Source organism: Periplaneta americana, chromosome 11 (assembly GCF_040183065.1).
Source record: "Periplaneta americana isolate PAMFEO1 chromosome 11, P.americana_PAMFEO1_priV1, whole genome shotgun sequence".
Taxonomy (NCBI): domain Eukaryota; kingdom Metazoa; phylum Arthropoda; class Insecta; order Blattodea; family Blattidae; genus Periplaneta; species Periplaneta americana.
The window spans coordinates 59,547,782-59,571,282 of record NC_091127.1 but is presented as its reverse complement, the minus strand read 5'-3'; the positions used below and the strand labels follow the sequence as shown (position 1 = coordinate 59,571,282).

At 34.1% G+C, this 23,501-nt stretch overlaps 1 protein-coding gene across 1 annotated transcript in view; it reads left to right on the top strand.

Annotated features, from left to right (window-relative positions):
* LOC138709042 (transducin beta-like protein 3) overlaps nucleotides 1-21,367 on the top strand; it is a 47,615-nt gene extending 26,248 nt beyond the window's left edge. The window contains exons 12-16 of the mRNA XM_069839525.1: nucleotides 685-850; nucleotides 1,906-2,130; nucleotides 6,925-7,052; nucleotides 10,332-10,537; nucleotides 20,976-21,367. Coding sequence (XP_069695626.1) covers nucleotides 685-850; nucleotides 1,906-2,130; nucleotides 6,925-7,052; nucleotides 10,332-10,535 — 723 coding nt within the window. The 3' untranslated portion in view covers nucleotides 10,536-10,537; nucleotides 20,976-21,367. The remainder of the gene's footprint in view (nucleotides 1-684; nucleotides 851-1,905; nucleotides 2,131-6,924; nucleotides 7,053-10,331; nucleotides 10,538-20,975) is intronic.
* Nucleotides 21,368-23,501: the final 2,134 nt, after the last annotated feature.

Genomic DNA, 23,501 nt, shown 5'->3' with positions numbered 1-23,501 from the left:
AATTAATTATATAATCAGCAAATATACTCTGACTGTGTTGTACATTTAGTAACAATTACAAATAATTTATTTTCATCACATCAAACATTAAAATATATCCAAACAATACAAAGTATCATTGGCATGTTTGGGTGGTAACACTGTTTGCAACTGCCACAAAAGTTTAAACAAAACTAATATAAAAATTGCTGTGATTGCAACCCTGAGAACCCTGTTCACACGTCTCTACTTTTAAGCTGCGTGCAGCATGAAAAAGTAGCAAGCAGCTGGTTCAGCAGCTGCTATTTTTTTGCATTGCACCATTATTCACATGTCGCAGTATAAGAGTTGTGCAATATTTTGTACTGCAGCGCTGCAAAAGTAGTGATGTGAACATAACAGCACACTTCTCGACCACCTTATCTTGTTTGCAACTGACCTTGCATACCGTACTTATTGCTACCGGTTCGTGGGTGGGCATGCCCTGTTTGGCTGCGTAAGTTGGCGTGTATAAAATGATGGCACTGTATTAGTCATGTGTAGATACAGTATGTTTTTGAAAATTAGTATTTGGACACGAACTGTATATTTAGGGACCTAATGAATGAGGTTAGCTCAAGATTCAAGAATATAATATTCTTTTTTGATATTGGTGAAATATTATGTGCAGTTCAATAAAAGTGTAATGTTTTGGTATAATTACAGACCTTTGAAGGCCATGACTCTTCCGTACTTCGAGCTGAGTTCATGACTCATGGTACACAGCTTATAACAGCAGGGGCTGATGGTTTGCTGAAATTGTGGAACATCAAGACAAGCGAGTGCATAGCTACCTTTGATGATCATGATGGCAGAATATGGGCTCTTGCAGGTAGGTGTGTGTGTAGGTGCGTGCATGCATACACCTCTCTCTAATTAAGGATCTACCTGTTATCAAGATAAATCCAGTCTGTTACTTTGTTGTTCTTGCTTTCATCATGAATCAACTACCCTGAGAATGAATTAGATCAGCAGTGAAGGTCTTGTCTTTGAGCATGTATTTTATGTTGATTTCGAGACTTCGCATAAATATGCTATGCATGTTAATTCTACCTGTTACCAAAAGAATATTTCTGGCCACACTTTCTGTGCACAGAAATTTCTTCTAAACTATTAGTCAGATTTTATTTGTATTCAGTATTTACGAGTCATTTTATCCAGAAATTATGTGTATGAAATATCGTCGTCATTGTCATAATCATCATTACCAGCAGCATTGCAGCATCTTTGAACATGCTCCTTCTATTGACTTTGTACTGGTTTATGTATTCATCAATGGGTTCAACTTTCATTCTTTCAAAATATCTTCATTTCTTCAGTGTTCAAGTAATGAACATCCTGCAGTCTGCCTGATGAATCTCATCTTGGCTTTGTTTAGTCTGCCTTTCTTATGGTCACATTAAATGAGTAATTTTTAATAAAGAATTATTGGGTCTTTATTTGAAATAAAAACACACAAAGCAATTAACTCCAAATCAAAGGAGACACATTTTTCTTGATTTAATTACATACTAGTACATACAACTTTATCCTGGTTGAGTGTAAGAGAAGGCCTTACGGCCTTAACTCTGCCAGGTTAAATAAAGCCATTATTATTATTATTATTATTATTATTATTATTATTATTATTATTATTATTACAATATCTAAATTAATTAGCTACTCTTGATAGTGATTTTCTATCTTTGTTTCACCACTTTGGGCACAGAAGACCACATGTAGCCAAGTATAGAAAGGATTTCTCTTGTTCAGATGACTAATGATCATTAATGCTATGGGCAGATGTTCACAGAAGCAATTATTGTTATGTTACTTTTTTGCTAATAAAATTATCGTGTGTTACATCTTGTATTACCACAAGTCAAAATGATATTAATTTATTTTCAGTGAGTAAAGATGAATCACTTATTGTGAGTGGTGGTTCTGACTCCAACTTAGTTTTTTGGCAAGATGTTACTGAGAAACGAAGAGAAGAGGCTGAAGAAGCAAGGCAAAAGCTGATACTTCAGGAACAAGAATTAGCAAATTTGGTGAAATCAGATCAACTTCTATCAGCTTTAAAGCTAGCTTTATCTCTTGAACGACCATTGCAAGTTCTTCGAATTGTCCAAGGTTAGTTTAAGTTTTAGCTTTTATGAGAGTAACTTCAAAAGTCATGGCAACCATTTTTTTGTCAAAACTCTTCCTATAGCTTAACATTTCAAATATATATATATATATATATATATATATATTTTTTTTTTTTTTAATATCCAATGCCACTAGGTTGTCTTTTCGACATTTCTGGTCTTCTCTCCTGGCCGTGGCTTAATTGTAACCCACTTCTGAGGTTGGGGCGCCTGGAAGGCGGAGTTACATTACCCCGATGATGTGATAAGATGAACATTTCAAATATACATGTAGAGCATAACTTTATCCCCCCATTACCACAATCAAGACAACATGAAGTAAAGAAGTGAAAATCTGTAAGTCTGGGAGATATACAAATATAATCACAACTGTTACAATATCTATAAAAACATGGGACATCCACTATTCTGTTACAGTGAAATGCCACTATTACGAATGCCGCAATTACGAATTTTTCAGAATAACGAAATAATTTTTAGTTCCAGCCAATTTACTATTAATTTACATGTTAAAAATGTTCAGTTTAAAGAACGCGTAAGTAACGAGCTATTCAGTTTAACCACTTCCCTTATTATCCCGAGTTAACTCGGGTTGCTAACATGTGTCAAAATTTATTAACCCGAGTTAACTCGTTTGAGTCCCATTGTCTACTTCATAGTGATTTTTTAAGTATGTAAGAAAATTAGTGATGTACAGAGATTCTGCAATATTAAATGACCTCTTTACGAAAATAAAAAAAATATGACACTTTTTTTCACAAAACTGGTAAAATAAATAGTAAGGGAAGAGGTTAACGTAATAATAATTCATCCCACAACAAACAAAATGTTATTTTTACGAAATTAGGCCTAATAAGCAATTAAAAATTACTTAAAGTAAATTCGAAAGGAAATAAAATAAATGAGTTATCGCTAGGCATCCGTCACCCTTGGCTTGAGTGAGTTTTCTGAATGCGCTTCCGTAGATGCGATTGTTGCGGTTTGAATTTATATTTAAATGAAACAGTTTAATAAAATCGAACTTTCGAAGGTAGTGATCGATTCAGAACCCAATCTCGTAGATCGTAATATTTCGAGAAATCGATTTGGCAAGATGGCTGTAAATTTTTTTTTTTTTTTTTTTTTTTTTTTGTATCCAATGCCACCAGGTTGTCTTTCGACATTTCTGGTCTTCTCTCCTGGCCGTGGCTTAGTTGTAACCCACTTCTGTGGTTGGGGTGCCTGGAAGGCGGAGTTACATTACCCCGATGATGTGATAGGATGATTATGATAATGTGGTGCCAGGAGAGGTCTTAAATCTAAACTTAACCTAAATTCCAGACCATGGATGAACACAGGAATAATCCCCTTTAAGGAAAAATTCCTGTGCTCTAACCGGTAATCGAACCCAGGACCTCATGAACTATAGCCAGAAGCTCTGACCACTAGACCATGAGGCTGGTCTATTAATTAATATAAATAAATAAATCAATCATTAAACCTTATATTTAACATATATTTACCCACGTAATGGATGCCTCTGGATAATCTATACTGATAATAAATCTGTAGCCGAAATTTTTCTGGTAATTTTCGATTTTCCAAAAATAATTGGTCCTAACATACATAATTAACCACCCTGAAACCGAAAATCGCTTTTTTGAAATTTTTGTTTATATGTATGTCTGTCTGTCTGTCTGTATGTTTGTTACCTTTTCACGCGATAATGGCTGAACGGATTTCGATGAAAATTGGAATATAAATTAAGTTCGTTGTAACTTAGATTATAGGCTATATGGCATTCAAAATACATTATTTAAAAGGGGCGTTATAAGGGGGCCTGAATTAAATAAATCGAAATATCTCACTTATTATTGATTTTTGTGAAAAATGTTACATAACAAAAATTTCTTTAAAAATCATTTCCGATAAGTTTTAGTCTTTGAAAAATTTTGATAGGACTGATATTTAATGAGATAAACGAGTTTTAAAATTAAAATAACTGCCATCTAAGGCCGTGTAATGAAATAAACAAATGACTTCGTCTATAAGGGGCCTTGGTCAACAACAATCGAAAGCTATGAATCATAGCCTACAGAAAATGTTTCTGTGTTCGTATGAAGCAATATCGGAAGCTAAATTAACCAATTTGTATAATTAATTATTATTTCACCATTGGAAAGTGTAGTTTCTCTGTATGGACATAATGCTATAATGTTATTGCAGTAACTTCTGAGTGAATTGAGGACAGGTAAGATTAAAATAGCTTCTTATGCACAGAAAACTTGATAGGCTATTCTGTGTATTCGTTTCCTGTATTTCTTAAAATAATGTTTATCTCAGAGAATTAATGACCAACGAGAGTGTATTGATTTAGTATGCAGTAATGATACGTTAGCTTAGCATTTCATTATTTTATAATCCAAATTTTGACTATGCTCAATTGAATCGAGCTAAAATACATAAAATAGGCTACATATGCATTAAATGCAATGCAAAAAATTTGGGTAATGAGCCAAGCAGATTATGTTGCCCTGTTGTAAAATAAAATTTGTTCCTCCTGAGATTCAAGAGCCCCCATAACAAATTGAAAACTTACTTATCGGGGTACATCCGTTATCAGCACACTTTTTATATAATATAATATAATATAATTTAAGTTATTTAAGTTATTTGAAGGGTTCAGAACCATAGTGGGCCAAGCGCCATTTACTGAATACGTAGAAAACAAGGGTTAAAATTAAGTTATTACCATAATTCAATGGAAACATATAACAAGTAAAATAAAGTATACACATTAAATGTAAATGATGTCAATGTTCATTGAACTATGGATGCATGTAATAAAAATTAGAAACATGTTAAAGGAATTGTCATTGCACCAAATGAGTGCTCTGTGGAACAAAATGATTCCATTTTAATTATTTAAATATAATTTAAATTAAGTAACATATTAAACGATTTATCCTTCTATCAAACACGAATATTCCCTGGATCAAATGTCCTATTTTAATTATGTAATTACTTTATATTTATTTCTAACGGGTGCAGCAGAGCGCACGGGTACGGCTAGTGGACCAATAAAATAATAATAAAAAAAGAAATTCCCCATGTAATAGAAGCATACAGGAATGTGAATCTGTGATATATGATAGCAGTGATGCTGAACCTGACAGTGAATGAGGTAAGGCTAATGTTAATAATAACAATGAAGTGTCTTGTCTTATTGTCGCTGTATTCATTGTTACAGATTATCACCTGTTTATACCACTGCTGCTAACTACGGATCATCTTAAGTGCGTCACAATCAATATATAAATTAGTCGCGACCCATATATCGTTACATATTCTATTGATTATTTCATCATTCTAGCTGGCGTACTTTAATATGTTTTTTTTTTTTTTCACTAAAATTTTTTCCTTGCATAAAGGATGCACCCTAATTTTTTCTTATAAAAATAAAAAATAAAAAAAAGTGTCTCTATTATGCGGGTAAATACGATATTTATCATTTATATAGAAATAATCATCCTGAGCTGTAGGATCGTGGTATACAACATCAGCCTAGGACTCACGTTATGGAATGTGTGATAGTTTGAGCCATCATGGGGAAGGAATTTTCTCGAGAAATTTTTACCAGTGTATGGGACTGATGCCTTTCCAGCATTGTGAAGAATTTGGGGAGCTATGATAGGTGACAAAATTCACTTACAGAAACGACTGTAACAGTTAGAGAGATCATGCTGACCACACAATACCTCTGTTCTCGTTGAATGATCATTCACCTCTGCTGAGGCATGTGAACATGAGGCCAGCAGCTGGCTGGTCGACCCTGGCCCTTCATGGGCTGTCACGCCACGAATTTCAATAGAAATAATCACTAGATATTGTCCTTGGTGGTCTGCCAGTTATCATGCTAGCTATTAAATTCAACATTCGTGGATTCAAACCAAGTTCAAGATGATGGATTTAAAGAACGAGAAATTTTCCTAAGCATAGCTTCTCCCAGTATGGCTGTAAATGTAATAACACCTAACCTATATGACCCTATTCAACGTACTTTTTGCTCTGTAAAACTTAATTTTTGGTCCTAACAAGGTCGTGATGAATAATAAAATATTGTAAAATATGCAAGAATAATTATTCAGTTGTCGAATATGCATTATGGTATGGATTTTTATTGAAGTTGTAATAAAATATGGATATACAGTATAACCTAACCCAGGTACAGTATCTGTTATTTTATAATATGGGGCACAATTTGTAGGTAAATTTAATCAATTTTCGGTTTAACGAAATTTCCCTATAATGAAAATAATTACAGTACCCCCTCAAGTTCGTTATACTGGCATTTCATTGTACTTATCTGCCATGTGTGAATACTTCTATCCACTTTGCAATAGTTCTGTATCGCAGATCACTATCACTCTTAAATTCTACAAATTTTGCATGTAACATTCATTCACTCTTCTGCAATGTAAACTGCTATTTTCATGTACAAACAGTGGTCCTGTTAATTGACTTCCATTCCTAATCAGTGTCTCAGACACACTGGTCTTTGTGCTCGAATCCATACGAGTATTTTGTTCTTATCCCTTAACCCATAACCCATCGTGCAGTGTCATTCAGTATTAGAGATATTTCTGTGAAAATTACTGTCGGGGCTCAAGAAAAGTCTAGACACTATTTTTGCCATTGCTTTTGAATGAACCCTTGTATCTTAACATTTGTTACTCAGCTTTTTTATGTGTGCTTGGTCAGTTTGTATAATAGAATTTATTTTCTTATCATTTTACAGAGGTACTGAAACAGGGTAAGGAAGGCCTACAAGACACAATAAGACAATTGCAGCCTGAACAAAAGGAGGCACTTTTAAAATGTGCAACTGTATGGAACTGCAATAGCAAAAATTGTCATCCAGCTCAGGTAAGTGTAGCTGCTGCTTATGCTGTTTTCAAATGATGGTAGGCTTGTTTTGCATCATTTTTTCTTGGTTTGCTGATTTTGTATCATTTTTTGGTGTCCCATTATGAGTAGCAACTATGTTACTGTTAATGTGTGTAAATTTGATTGGTATTAAGAAAATATTAATATAATATAGTTAAATGACCTAAGGTGCTTTAATTTCTTTTCTCAGCCTTTTTTTGCTTATATTAAGTGAAAACCTTGTTATGAGAAAAAGTCGCATTTAAGGAGCAAGTAATTAATGCCCAGAGATGCGTTGAAAATGGGTTTTACTGTAACATTTCATGGTGAAACTAAGAATTATGAACTAATGCGTAATATTTTGTACTTTTTTTACACTATATTGTTAGTCATCAAACTTTATTGATTCAAATGGTCACTCTAATTCTTGAAATTCAGTATTTAATTTCCTCCCCGTCTCCAGATTAATTAGCTATTTCATATTGTGCTAAATGTCGCCTTTATTCTTCATAAAAAACATTCATACCATTCTTACCATTTTTATTACTTTTAGTTTTGATAAACATCTAGGGCACCTATTCTGCAAAATATTACATAATATGTTAATAGGTTTGTTCGCACAGCAATTCCAAACTGGTCTGAACAATTCTGATCCTGTGCACATGGATTTTACTGTTTACACAGAGCAAATTTCAAACTCTGACTGTTTCTGACTAATAGTCACGCATTCGTACAGCATGTCAAACTATCACAAATCGATTTCTGACAGTCAGAATTGATTTGCGAATCAAGTGCAAACCAATCTCTAATTATAGATGACGCATGCACATTAAGATAGTTTTGCCATTGTTTTCTGCATGTTATTTAAAACATAACCTATACGAATATGCTCTAAATATATAATCGCATTTTTAGTATTGTTGTCTTCATATAATTGCCTTTTTTTTTCGGGAAGGTAATACTATATATAAGCGTGTGTACTATTCTGAAGTTTAACCACATAAGTTATAATAAGTGTAGACCTACTATTATTTTTTATTCAATAGCTCTAACATTTAATTCTCTGGATATGTCATATCAAGCTGTTTTTATTTAATTTGTAAAATACTGTATATAGCATTGACGAAGTTAATGATTGTATTTTAGTTCTCTTTTAAAACAAAATTCACAGTTTGTGATTATGATGAGTATGCTCTTGATAAAGATAATGCTATACTTCAGAATACCACATAAGTACTTATGTAGCAAGACTGTGGAAATTGAAAATAATTTTAAAACATGTTTTTTATTGATGGTACAAGGGTAGATAAATAAATAAATAAATAAGTGCATAAAAAAGAGATGTCTCTTGCACCAAAAATAAATAATTCAGTGATGAAATAATGGCATATATATACTTACACAGTATTATTTTGAAGTCGTTCCCAGATTAATTATAATAAAATTATTTTCCGGAAGTGTTTTAAAATAGAAATTAGGCTACTTTACGCCTGTAATTGTTCTTTCATATGTCTGATTCAAACCATTCTAGTGATAACGATATGGAATAAATATCCAGTAGGGATGAGTTAGGCTTGCTGGAATTATTTGAGGAAAGAGACAGGCCTAAAAATGAAACTTATTTGAACATATTATCCCTAGGTACAATAACACAAATTTATTATTTCCGTGTAACTCGCCATGGAGCAAAGAATCTCTCTCTCAACAATTTGAAGTATAACAATATTTTAATTAATTGATTCTGCTGTCGTAAGTTCAAACACTTATCTAGACGGCAGTGGTTCCAACCAGTTTGAAAATGCGTTCGTACAGCTTAAATCATGGATGGTTTGAAATTGCAAACAGTTCTCAAACCATCACAAATTTTCTGTGCAAACAAACCTATTATCAACAGTAATCTCATGAGAGGTTTTGATTTTATCGATAAATCTGCAAGTGGAACACGAGCAGATTTATCTAGAGAAAATCAAAACTCGAGTGGGATTTAATTGACTATTACCCGATTAGAAGAAAGTATATAAAGATTATAAGTAACAAAGTACTCCAATACAATAAAATATTAATTGACTTACGAAAATAAACCTGTCTTCAAATGTATTATTGCACCATTACGCTAGATGGCAGTTGTGCCAACTATGGAATCTTCATTGAACTCTGTAGACGGTTACTAGTCAAGAAAGCTTTGTTGATTCAGTTTCATTTTTATTAAGACAGTTGCATTCCACTTCAATTATCCGAATCCCAGTAATCAACGTCACTTGACAGATGATTTTCAATAAATCTTAATATCAAACAATCTCTGATACGTGACTATCCATAATATCATATAGCAGAAGCTATAACATAACCTAACTAATATACACAAGTGTTAGAAAAGTTTTAATTAACGACGACGACATAAAAAATAAACATGAATAATTTTAAAAGGAATAATTATTGAATGTACAATTTTCAAATTTGAATGTGGTTGGTGGTTCAATTGATATTATATTGGACGTGTGCGTAATAGAAGTGGAACTCGTTGATTTAGGCCTACATGGTGTATTCAACCTATTCAGGATTTACGAATGGTGCTCTTAATTTATTTGTAAATCGGATTTCAGAAGATGGATAGGTATGATCAGTGATTTTTATTAATTCTTGTTCTTGAATGCCAATGCGAGTCATATTTGAAACTGCTGTGCATCGACTGGAGTGGTTTGTAATTGTATATATATTTTTGACGTCCAGACCAGCGCAGTTTCAAATGTTGGCAAACAAAGAAACAAATGCTAGGGACGCGATAAAATTAAACAAATGCTAGGGACGCGATAAAATTGTGCGATAAGCAGCCATGATTGGTCGAAATACGTCCTTTCGTACCGTTTTATTGGTCAAGAGTAGTATGACGTAGTAAGAGTGTATTAGTCACTGCAAAATTCCCATAATTTCTTTATTAAGGAAAATTGTGAAATGTGTTGACATTGATTTTAGATTGACTCTTGTATTAATAACAGTGAAATAAATTATTAATACATATACATAAAGAACTTAAAACAGTAAAATATTTTACACATTCCAATACAGTTGACGTTGTCTTGAGTATTTTAAGGAGTGATTTTACATCATGAATCCTACCACTTCTTCATAATCTTGACAAATGAGGCCAGACTTTTATCTAAAGGATAACATATTTAGGACTTGTTTCATATTTTTCTTTGTGTTTGAGTTTTAAAGGTATATTAATGTATTCCTGTCTGAGTTTTAAAGGTATATTAATGTATTCCTGTCTCCTTTCAGCTAGTGCTTTCAATACTGTTGGATGACCTGTCTAGTGGTGCTCTCAAGGTACAAGGATTTTCCAGTACTTTGGAAGGAACCATTCCTTATACTGAACGTCACTTCAAAAGACTAACACAACTTCTACAGGATCTGCATCTCCTGCAGTACACAGCAGCCTGTATGCAGCCTCAGCTGAAGGGAGAAGGTAGCTTATTGACGTAGTGGTGAGTGTTGTATCAATTTATATTTTGGAATTTCTTATTTCTGCTTGTATGTGTCACCTTATTCATTGTCACCATCGCTGGACCTTGAAGATGTGTTGCTTCAATTTTAAAACACGTAACCTTATTCCTTAAGCTTTTCAATGTCACAATGCCTGATCTGTTGGGTGGTGGATATTATGTAAGAATTACCATTGAGTGATTCATTGGTCCCGATTTTTATGTGCTCATAGTTTCTGTTTAAACCATGTGATATCAGCACAAGTCATGACAACTTGCAGAAGAAAGTCTTTTCTTTCCGTAGAGATTGATATTTTGAGTCATCGATGAAATATAGATTTTATATAAATTTTTATGTTTTATGTCGGAGGGGGAGGAGAGGAAACTATGCATGCAGTCTTCATTAAGAATTCACATTATGTGTGTTCTTCAGTGTGGACATTTAAATTTTAAAATTCTTGATATTTGTGAGTGTGTTATACCTGGCATTGACGCAGTAAAGCTTGAAAATTAGATCCTTCGAAACCTATGACATCGTTATACGTACATTTTTTTAAACGTTCTCATGAGTCATAGAAATATTTTTTCAGTCTCAAAATGTGATTAAAATTAATATTCAGGTCGAAATTTAAGTTTAAAAAGTGAAGTTCTCCATCTCTGAAACTAAGTCATGAAGTTGTCTGTTTTTGAAACCAAATGAAGTCATATTTAAAGTGGAGTTGTCTACTTTTGAATCTAAGTCTCTTCTAACTCGGTTCCAAAGCAAATTTACGTAAAACGATAGTTATTCATCAACAAACCGATTATATAAACAATCGGCCGTGTTGTATTCGCGATGCGTGATAGGAAAAGGTGGTACGAATGTGGGCTTCTCATTGGCTACTGAAGGAATTGTCCTAATTTGAAACTAAGCCACAGTGGAGTTGTCTATATTTTGATTCTAAAGGCACAATTAAGTGCTATTTTCGCTCTGTTCTGTCCGTTTTTAACCTAAACAGTTTCAGAATCACATTCAGCACACAATTCTATGAGAAACAATCAGTACCTCGAAATCGCAAGAAAATGGAGTTGTCTAACTTTGTTATTATGCTCCTCTTATGATATGAGTACTGTGATTACGGAATTGTGTGAATGAGTGGGATTGCATAACTTCATAGAAATATGGTGCAGGTGACTCACGTGATACATATGATCAGAACTGTGATGAGTACAATTTTTTTTTAATAACATGTGCATTTTTTACAAATCATACATAGCATTTCTAGCATATCCCATATGTATATTTTGCATTCTGAAAACAGTCTTCAAACTACGAGGAAAGAAATAAGTAACGAAATACCAGCATGAGGAACAGAATTTCTTTTTACAATGAAATTACAAATAAAACATAACAGTGTAGAAGATTGGTCCTTATTAGGTTGCATGCTGATTTCCACCATCATTCGCAATATGCAGTTTAATGGTTTCGTTTGTGAAATTGCTATGCTAAATGCACATGCATGAGAAAAAAATAAGAATTCCAATTATCAGCTAATTGCCACACCTTGCTGGACTGACTGTAAATCAGTGTTGTGTTGCTGTTTAATGGATTGCTGCTTAGAAAGAAATAATTGAAATGCTATTGGGAGAAGTAATAATTCAGTCATGATTCAATTAAAAGAATATAATGAATGTGGTTGCACAAATCAGCAACTAGGTAAGAAACCATCATATGCATACAGTATGGTTGGTACTAAAAAGACATAAATGAATTGATCTTAACATCACATTTTTGGGTGTCTACTCCCATGGTGACCTATCAGAATGTATTCGTGATCTGTCATCCATTATCCTGAGTATAGCCTGGTCGGCATAGTTGGTATAGCGCTGGCCTTCTATGCCCAAGATTGCGAGTTCGATCCCAGGCCAGGTCGATGGCATTTAAATGTGCTTTAATACGACAGGCTCATGTTAGTAGATTTACTGGCATGTAAAAGAACTCCTGCGGGACAAAATTCCAGCACACCGGCGATGCTGATATAACCTTGGCAGTTACGAGCTTTGTTAAATAAAACATAACATTAACATCCTGAATATAAGTTTGGAACACTGTTATTGATAGCTGTGTGCTCTTTCGATAACACTAGAGATTTTGAGTTATTCTCTTACCACTGATAGGAATTTGATAGCTTGTTTTTATAAGCCCAGCATTCAGCACTGTTTTTACTTAGTAAGTTTACCAGTCATTGACACTTATACAGTGCTCTTATTTTACGAGAAAATTTCGCATTATTCCACTGCCAGCCGACTTCCTGCTCTTCCGACTGCAGTGTGGGAAGCCAGTTCTACAAACATCCCAGCAGTTAGTTGCTTCTGAGAATTGTACTGGAACATGTGTGTGACTGTTGCTTGTGCATTAAGTAATTGATTGTAAAATGAAGTACCAGTATATGGTTGAGCAGCGAATTTATTTGGTGGAACGTTACATAAAAAAAGATAACTAGAGAAGATGTGTTCGGAGATTTACTTGTGAATATCCTGGCTGTAGCATTCCTAGAAAATCTTGTGTTTCGAAGTTGATGAAAAAGTGATGTGCAATAGTGGCAAAAAAAAAAAAAAAACTGGACCGACCTTTGTAGCTGATTTCAGAGTCACAGATTCAAATTTTGCTAATCACAAAACACATCCACCTTGAATAATTAATTGTATGAAATTTATTGCATTTGTTCGATTCTTACCATCTTTTGTTTCCTTCAGTGCCTCAAACTTACAGATGAAAAAATTTTGAGAGTTTTATTTTCATCTGGCATCAATATTACATTTCTACCTCTATTCGGCAAAGATAACTGCGTATTTTTACATTAAATAGCAGTACATACCTCTGGCTTCACTATCCATATAGAAATTACCACAGTTTGACACAATACACAGCACAGGATTCTTTTGTATCAGGTACAAGGGTTGGTCCGATGTTTTTTTGTCACTACTGTACAACAGTTCAGTTTGTGATATACAGAGGAAGCAGGAAAGACACGTTTTAACTGAACATAAACTTGGTGATATTCGGGCACGGTTAGAAGTAAGTCCCAGTAAATCACTTAATTATCTAGTGCAGGAAACTAACATATGAGTCATTCCACGTCAAATCGCACAAATTTAGCCTGGAATTGACTTTCATGTCTTCGATTTAGATAAAACAAATTTTACACATTCTATGGATTGAAAAAATAAATACGGGTTTTATTATTGTTGTCTATATCGATTATTGTAGTAGATATGTGTTATCAAAGATTCTGAAATAGGTCGCGCATCATTATTGTTAAACGTGATTATCTCCACTAATAATCATCACAGAGATTTGCTCTTTGTCTCAATTTGAAGGTGACAGTACACACTTTATTCTTCGCATAATAATATAAAAATATAAGTTTGTTAACTTTGTTTTAAAAAACATTTAAATGTATAAAAATATGTTTTAATGGCAGCGACTTACTTTAAAATTACAGAAAAAAATCCTTAAATACCTTGAAATTATTTTAACTGCCCTTAAAAAAATCAGAACTCTACTTCGAGCCGTTGAAGAATAATTAAATGACTCACCAAGCTGCGCGTCTTGAGGTCCCGGCTGCATAAGTACTGTTGCAAGATGATGTGCAGGTGCAGCTCCGGATGAGAGTCGTGTGACCACTTTACACTGTTCCACAGTCAGAATATCACTCTTTTACGTAATTTACATAACACAGTACTGTATTTAAATTGTTTTTGTAAAATATACACTTGTGAAAATAACTACAGTTTACACAACACTGGACTTTTAAAACTAATCAACTACAACCAATATCAGTTCTATTTAATGTCCACCACTTTGCTCTCACTTTGAAGGGAATAGTTCTTTATCATGGCCTGAGATTTTGTCAGTGGAACAAAAGAATGAAGTTGTAAGGTACCTCGCACCACTTTAGCTTGTTGGTACCTTGAGTAGAAAATATTGCTATGTTTTTTGTGTTCACTAATGGTAAAAAATTTAAAAGCAATATTAGAAATGTTTTTCTAATGTTTTTGTCCAAGGTCATATTCTTGTCACTCGATACAGTATGCGTAGCACCACTGGTGCACTGCGAACACATCTTCAAAAAATTGTTTTTAAAGTTATTTCTTACTCGAAATCAATCTGAAACCAACGTAGTTCTATGTAAAATATAATAGATTGTACGTATATTTTTTTGCGTTTTTAAAGTAAGCTGTTATAAAAAAATATTAAGTTATGTTTAAAAAGTGACCCTCTAAAACAACCCCGTTTGTATTTCAACTTATACTTAAAAGAATTAATATAATAGTTCATTTCTTCCCATTTCAGATGGCACCAACACTCAACGTCTATCTTGCATAGAATCTTAACAATGAGCATTTTCATATTGCGTCGTGGATGAATTTGTCAAATAATTAAAAGAGTATAAATAGTAAAATTTTAAAGTATGATCCCAGAAAAAATTACAGACCTCTTATTTTGATCTGCACAACATATTTTAGAAGATTTAAGCAAATACTAAATGGTCACGTTTCGTATACAGGTGTTTGATTTAACATGCACACAACACAACACGATACCTACTTCGAAAGACTTAGGAATTATTGTTAGATAAATTAAAGGGAAACTGCTAAGTATTGAAGGGACATTACGTGCTTTTAGAACTAGAGGTTATCTGTTTATTTACGTAAAGTAACACCGCACCACTGATAATGTATTAGTCACTCTCGCTGCTGCTGTCGCAGCTGTATGCTCCGGCGCGCGGTCTCACTCAATCCGACCCGCACACACCATCAGTAAATTATTTGCACAGCGACTTCTGATTCGAATAGAGTTCTAAAACCAACGCAGTTCTACGTAAAACATTTCAAAGAATATAATGATATTTTTTCCCCTTTTTAGAAGTAAGTCCCTGATATATGAAAACGTATTTAAAAAATATAACCCCCTAAAAGGGGCCCATTTTATACTTTGATTGAACACTAAAAATTAGTATATAATACTGCAATTATTGCACTTTAAAATTATATAAATACGAAATTTCGATTTATAGAATCTTCAGTATAACCATTTTCATAATATGTTGCATCCAAATTTATTGAAAATGTAACATTTAATAAATGACTAAATAATTGTGTCAGCCCGAAAAAATTACACGTGGATTACTTAATTTCATCAATAGAATATATAAAAAAAAAATTGGGGCAAATATTAAGTTGTCATGTTTCGTAGGTGTTCGATTTGACATGGAATGACTCATATCCATGGGGTCAGCCCACAAAGTAACTAGACTGCTAAAATTTCGACCATATAAACAAAGGTTTGTGCAGAAACTTCACCAGACAGATTTCGCCACAAGAATAAGGTTCTGTAATTGGTTTCGTGAAAGTGTTTACAATGTAAATTTGAATCCACAGCTAATGTTTATGTCTGATGAGACATGGTTCCATGATGAGTAATAAACCTGTATGGACTATTCCATATGAAATCGATCAGTAAAAAACCTCGCATTTTTTTTATACTCTAATTTTTTCCCTATTTATACAAGGTGCTAAGGACAGTGCATTTTCAAAAATATACTATCGAAAGTCAAACGGTTATCGTATTGTTGAGCGACAAATTTAGTGTATTTTATAAAAACAAGCCTCTTTCAGCACTCAGAACTCGGGAACCATTTACTGCAGAACATTGAACGGGAGCTCATTTTGAAGCTGACATTTAGTAGGTTATGTTAAGAAGTAATCCTTATTTTTATTGTACATAGAGAGACAGATAATCTGATTTTACTTACTTTTAGGCTTTTTGCCAATTTGTAAAAATGTAAAAAAATATTGAGAAAAAACCTTGCATTATTAAGAGGGATTCGGCATTGTTTGCTTAGTGGTATGGCAATAAGTTTCGAGGGTATTAAATAGATTATTTTCACACGCCTGGACTTGAACAGCGCAGTACCGCATTCACTGGCCGAGAGCTGAAGATAAGCGAGCATTGGGCGTCATTTTACTCCTGTGTTTATGAAAACTTGTGATAAAGCTAGCCCAGCTATGCACTACTAGACGAAACATCACGTGTTTGTCTCCTGGCCTTGCTTGTCTCAGCTAGCTCCTGTCTCACAGTCACCTGGTTAGTTCATGCGCGTACTATTTATTTTCTTTATTTGATATTTTCAATACTTTCTTCTCAACATACCATCAGTAAAAAATATGTGTTTATTTGTACTTTCAATGCAGAATCTAACTATATATTTTTAAAATATTTTTTCCTAGTTAAAGGCGTCTTAATGAGGAAAAATCTAAATTTCTCCATTTCCATAAGAAGTAAGAAAATCTGTTTATATGTCAACATAAACTTTAATTTCTCAACATCAAAATAAACCATGATTTTGATCATTGGGTGAAAGGGTTTCGGAACTGCAACAGTTTTAAGTTGCTAATTTTATGAAAATACGATAAATTTAAATATTTTTAATTTAAACACTATGAAGTTCTGATGTCTCAAACTTTGCACAAAGCATTGTATCACAGTTCTCTACGCACAAAAAAAGTTTCATTGTATTTAGAAATTGTAAGGTCAATTTTCTCTATATTTCGGTCGATTTGAAATGGAATAGCTCGTATACATGTATTTTAATAATAATTTAAATTCGTGGACTTATTTTATTCTGTCGATACTAAATTCTTGATTTGCCAGTAGTAACAGAACATGCAGGAAAGTGTACGCTGGGTTTCTGGTGTAATCTAGTTTCCTTGTAAAATGAGAGCACTGTATTAGAACATTCTGCCAATATCAATTTCAGTTATTGGAATTATATTTGCTATTTACTTACTGTAATACAGTTGGACATTATACTTAGTTGGAAGTGAGAATTATTCTTAATGGGACTTTATTTTCTCATATTGCTTATAGAGAAAGAACTTGTATTAACTTATGGTGTTATAAGAAATTGTCCACACCTGTGGAGTAACGGTCAGCGCATCTGGCCGCGAAACCAGGTGGCCCGGGTTCGATTCCTGGTTGGGGCAAATTATCTGGTTGAGGTTTTTTCCAGGATTTTCCCTCAACCCAATATGAGTAAATGCTGGGTAACTTTCGGTGCTGGACCCCGGACTCATTTCACCGGCATTATCACCTTCATCTCATTCAGACGCTGAATAACCAAAGATGTTGATAAAGCGTCGTAAAATAACCCACTAAAAAAATATTAAAAAATTAATTTCGAGATTTCCACGAAAATTCATATTTTCTTTTTTTCTTAACGTGGCTAAACCTCTTATCATGATTTTTTGGGGGAATGGTTAACAACATATATACAGAAACACCATAGTGTCAAGAAACCATTAAAAATTATAGATAAAGACAATTTAGTGGCAATTATTCACTGAAATACATTCTACATTACAGTATGTTTAAAAGCTTATTTCGTTCTGAAAGAAATGTTTGATTAACCTTTGTTTTGTGCAGCATACAGTCTTACTCAGCATAGAATAAGTTCCTGATCACTGTCACCCATGTTGTGCACATAAAAGAAGTTACTTTCATCAGCACTTCATGCATCTGAACGAACTTTAGCACAAACTTTAGTTTACCATTTCACTGTCAGCTTCTCCTTCCCTCTCCACACTTCCAGATACTGCAAGCCTTTGGCAAAGCATCTGCACTGTTCTACGTGGTTGCAATATGATGTCCACAGAGAGATCATTGTTCATGCCACTGATCTTCTCCCAGCCTTGACTGAAATATCATTGTTGGTCACTCACGTCAGTATGCCTGAAGATTATCTCTATACATAAACCAACTTTCCGAAAACAGTTTTTGATTGCCTACAGTGTTATGTTGCCAGGCTACCATAATATAGAGCATTGCTTGCAAGACATTGTTTTCATATTTTCTGCCTTTGCTCAAGTTATTTCCTATAAAGCTGCTTATAACAGTTTATTATCCCTAAATTGGGCTGGAGCACACTTGTACAATTTTCCTGGTACTATATGACTTTTATGTTCCATACAAATTATTTAGCTTTTAGACATATGACACAATTAAATATATGTTGAATCTTTCGTACACTACTTTTAACACTTGAATATAAATAATTGATTAAATGGTGATCTTACTCGTGTTAATTGTGTAAGCATGTGCGGCTTACAGCTGTTTCGGTGCTTATTCACACCATCCTCAGAGCCTACTAGATCTCGGCATCATCTCGAACTTCGCTGCCTGTTGTGTGGGTGCCTTCAATTGTTGAAAAGTGTTGAAATGTGGTGTCAAATAATGTGTGTGTTCTGAAATTGATCTGTGTGTTGAGAATTTGATCACGAGTAAGATCGCCATTTAATCAATTATTTACAATAAAGTAGTTGAGAATGTTCCTGTTTTGCACACCCATTGCTATTGTCATGCACCAGTTGCCATTTGTATCGAGTTGGAGAGAATAGAAAATAGAATTGTGGACGAGAGGGCCGAAGTTTTAGAGTGGCGATGATGTGACAGTGTAGAAATGGAAAAATGTGATCAGGTAAACTTTGGTTTATTGATTTCTTTAGTTTTTTTTCCACTGGTTCCCAGGGCCAGGAAAAAGGGAGTGCCACTGTGAAAACCTCTAATATCGAAACTTAGTCTTGTCTCTCCAATGTGAGAGAAGGTGAAGATGTAATGATGGTAGAGCTGGAGATATAGAAAGTGAGGGAGTTGGAAGTGCCTGGGAAAAAACTTTTGATCTGAAGAAGAGGCCTGTGTTCACAAGAGAACTTGAGAGATGTAAATCAGGTTTAGGATTCTCTTTATCGGGAATATGGTGGGCATGACCAGTGATTTACAACCAAGAGAGCAAACTCTAGCTATCCAAGATGTGGCAGACTTAATCTGTGATGACCATTGAAGGGAGTGACAGTTATCCTCTGCTATCAAAGGTTGAACTTAGCTCATAATCAACGTCCATATATATATATATATATATATATATATATGAAAGGTACACGGGAAAAACGAACAATGTCACATTTCCATTAGAGGTGGGATAGTGATCTATTTCAGTATATTACTGAAAAATTTATTGATGTTTCTACTTGAAATGAAGGAAATGATGAGTGTATCCGTGGTTTTAATTCTCCTTTACCACTTTTAATAAAAATAACACTAAAGTTTGTAGTAATACAGTGAATTAGATAATGACATCACCCTTAAGAGCATTGTGACATTGTTCGTTTTTCCAGTGTACCTTTCATATATGAAATGGAAAGCTTCTACAGATGTTTTATTATATTTCTGCCAGTGACTGACTTTTGAATTTGAAGTGGCTTATCTGAACGTGGGCATCAGAGTACTAAAAAGCAAAAGAATATCTAGTTGCCTTCATTCCCATGCTCTGGTCACTGTTTGGTTGAGTGTAAGATGAGAATTTAATTATAATTTTTCTCACAGATTAGTACGTCATTTTTCTATCTCTCTTTCCAGTCACTGCAAACTGTGACATTGCACTATAATAGAGATTTTCATATACAAAAGTTATATTAAACCAGTTCTTACATATGTATCTGAAACTTGGACATATATACAAAAATAAAATAATAGAATTCAGCAAAAATTTCATTTTTGCGTGGAATTTTAGGGAAAGCTGAAATGAACAGAATAAGAAATGGGAGTATTTAGAGGTATTTTAATTATAGAACAGCTTCAGAAATAGATTGAAATGGTTTGAGCATATCAAAAGAACTGAGGAGGAAGGTTACCTAGGAGAATGTCAAATTTGAAACTGAAAGCTAAATGACCCAGAAGAAAACCTCAAATGAGATGGATTGACCAAATTAAAAATAACATAGCAACTCATAGCTTCCAATGGAGAGAGATATTAACTAAGAAAGCATGGAATGATAGAAGCATATGGAGGCAGATGTGTTATCGACCGTCTACATGAATATGGCATGATGAGAGGATGATTGACACAGAGAAAGAAAGAAACGAAAGATTGACACAGAGAACTAAGTAATTATTAAACTTATATAATGAATCAAAATGGGCAGTCTTAAAATGATTTAACTGTACATAATTCTGGAATGAACTCTGCAGTGAAGACACAAATAAAACAAGGTCGAATGGCTTTCATAAACATCACCAGTCACTCATCAAAATATAATAACGTTGATCTAAGGTTGACATAAGATTCTCAAAATCCTGTTCAGAGTGATTCACTCCCATACAAGTGGAAAATGACATCTATTTGCAAGTTTCGCAAGATGCAATGGCAACATTTGCTGGGGTGTTTCAAAATTATTAAGTGTTCCGAAACCAAATTTAAAAATTTTTCCATTTATTCTGTAAAGACCCTTGTGGCCAAAGATGTTAAAGTGCAGTAATGCAGTAGTCCAGGCCTGGTAAAATTAATGTAAATGTAACTTCTAGTGTAATTTGGGTCCTATATGTGAAAGTGTTTGATTTCAGGATATTTACAAAGAAAATGAGACAGGAGAAGAGAGAAGAAGACAAGGAAGAAGAGAGAAGGAAATAAATTGTTTCCAGTTAGTATGAGTGGTTGAGTATAAAAACAGCACAAGTGAATGCCAGTTGAGTGATGCATGCTAGCATAGAAAACTTCTCACGAAATTATTTTCAACTACAATCTTTTATTTATTGATTAAATTTGGTATAGAAGCATGCCAAGTTCTGTCTATCCATAGTTATAATTAAAAATTGTACCTATAAACTTAGAATTTTAAAATTTCTGCTATGTTTGTTTTCTTTGTAAAGGTTTGTATTGACTGTGAAATATGTTAAAAAGTATGTATTTTCTTTATTTTTTAAATACTTCGAATATTACATTTATTGTAAATATATTTTAGTACCTATTATTTAATTAACTTCTAACCCTCTACTAGAACTCTAGTGAGCCCTGCAGACACTCTAAGACCCATATAAGAGATTTTAATAAAAACAGGTCAAGTGACTTATTACAATTGAGAAAGAAACAGCTCCGCTGGGCAGTCGGATTCCTAACAGGACACTGTGCCCTTAAGAAGAACTTGCACAGGATGGGACATAACATCAACCCATCCTGTGCTCGTTCACAGGGAGATGAGTCTGTAGCTCATCTATTGTGCGACTGCAATGCACTCACCCATCAAAGAGGTCTGATCTTTGGAAAACATTTTCCAAAGCTTGATGACCTATCAACTGTTCCAGTCCATAGTTTGATTCAGTTCATTAACCCTAGAACACAAAGCTTATTTCAAGTCTGCATGAACACAAAACCTCGTAAAATTTACGACCTTTCAGTTTAATTTAGAATCAAGGCTAAATTCTCACTTAACACTAAGTACATAAGCACAAAATCATCACACACTTTCCCTAAAGTACAATTTAGTTTTCATTACAGTTTTCCTTGACTTATTTGCAACAATTTGTACACAAATTAGCGCTATGTTCTTTGCAATACGCACGTTCACACTGATTGCAGTAGGATGTAGTCATTCGTCTTTTCTTTGATGGACAGATGTGACATATGGTTCTTTTGTTGTTTGTAGTTGACTCTTGACGTTGTTTCGGCATATTGTCTCCTAGGACTGCTTCTATCAAATACCGTAAGTTGGTTTGCAAGCTGACTATTTGCAATCTTTTCATCATCCATGGTTTAGTAAGCTCTTCGCGTAGTTGAATTAGGAATGATTTTCTTGCACATTTCTTGCGCTGATTGTTGTGACTGTAGATCACCCATGAGTTGAGACACCCTATATTCAGCATTCCATAGAAAACACATAGGGGCCACCGTCTAGTTTTTTGGTTGCAAGAATTGTTGCTGCACATTTGGTCGAGAGTATCCACACCGTATTTTGTGGCATTGTAGTCATGTATTATATGTGGTTTATTTGTATTTTCATTTAGAGTGTATTGATCATGGGCAGTGGACAACAGAATAACCATCTTGTTGGATTTGGCCTTGAAAGAAATCAGAGTTTTTTTCTTTGTCAAAGCAAAACATAGATGAACCTATATTCCTGTTATTGGTTATAAGTAGTTCAGAGGGAATATATGGTTTATTTATGCGAATAGTACCAACAAGAGTTAATTTATCTTTCAAGAGATCGTCAGCAAGTTTAACAGAAGTAAATCATTATCTACCGTGATATTTCTGTTAGAACCTCTTAGAGTCATTGTGAGTTCCTTCATGTAGAATTCCCCAAGCGGCATTCCCCCTGTCTGTGTGCACTTGCCGAGATATGGAGAAGCATCAACCATATACTTTGTTTTCGTGTCAGAAGCCATCACTATTTTGATGCCATATTTATTCGGCTTATTCGGAACATACATCCGGAAAGGGCACCTCCCACGAAATCCCAGGAGCTGTTCGTCTACTGTAATGAACGGACCTGGTTTATAGCATGTTCTACAGTTTTGGACAAAGTCCTCCCAAAGCTCGCGTATAGGCGCAAAATAATCATTTTCTCGCCTCTCCTGTCGCGTTTCCTTGTCATCGAACCTGATACACGACAAGAGAAATTCAAATCTTTCTGAACTCATTGCCGCTTTATACCTGGAGCCACATAAATCTGTGTTGAACATTTCTCGTACACAAAGGTGATTATTTTTTAGCGCTGCAGTTTGGATCAGAAGTCCTAACAATGCTTTCATTTCCAGCATACAAGTTTTCTCCTGGGTGTTAGTTGGTGATTTATATTTTACCCTTTTCCTTTCTATTTCCTCATTTGTGTGATTGGCTATCATTTGAAGCATTTCCTTAGTCATAAACAAAGAGAAGGTTTGCATAGGACCATTTGCCTCCTTAGCATGCCCTAAAGGAGTCTGAATGAAATGAATGATATTTCTGCATGCTGTGCGACGAGACGACCTTCCCGCAGGTTTTGTACACCAACGATGGTGATTTTTTCCAGTTAATATTTTTTTTGGTGGCCTAACTAGGTTTGGATTGGATAACGAGTTAGGAATATGTTCATTCACTTCACTTTCAGAAAC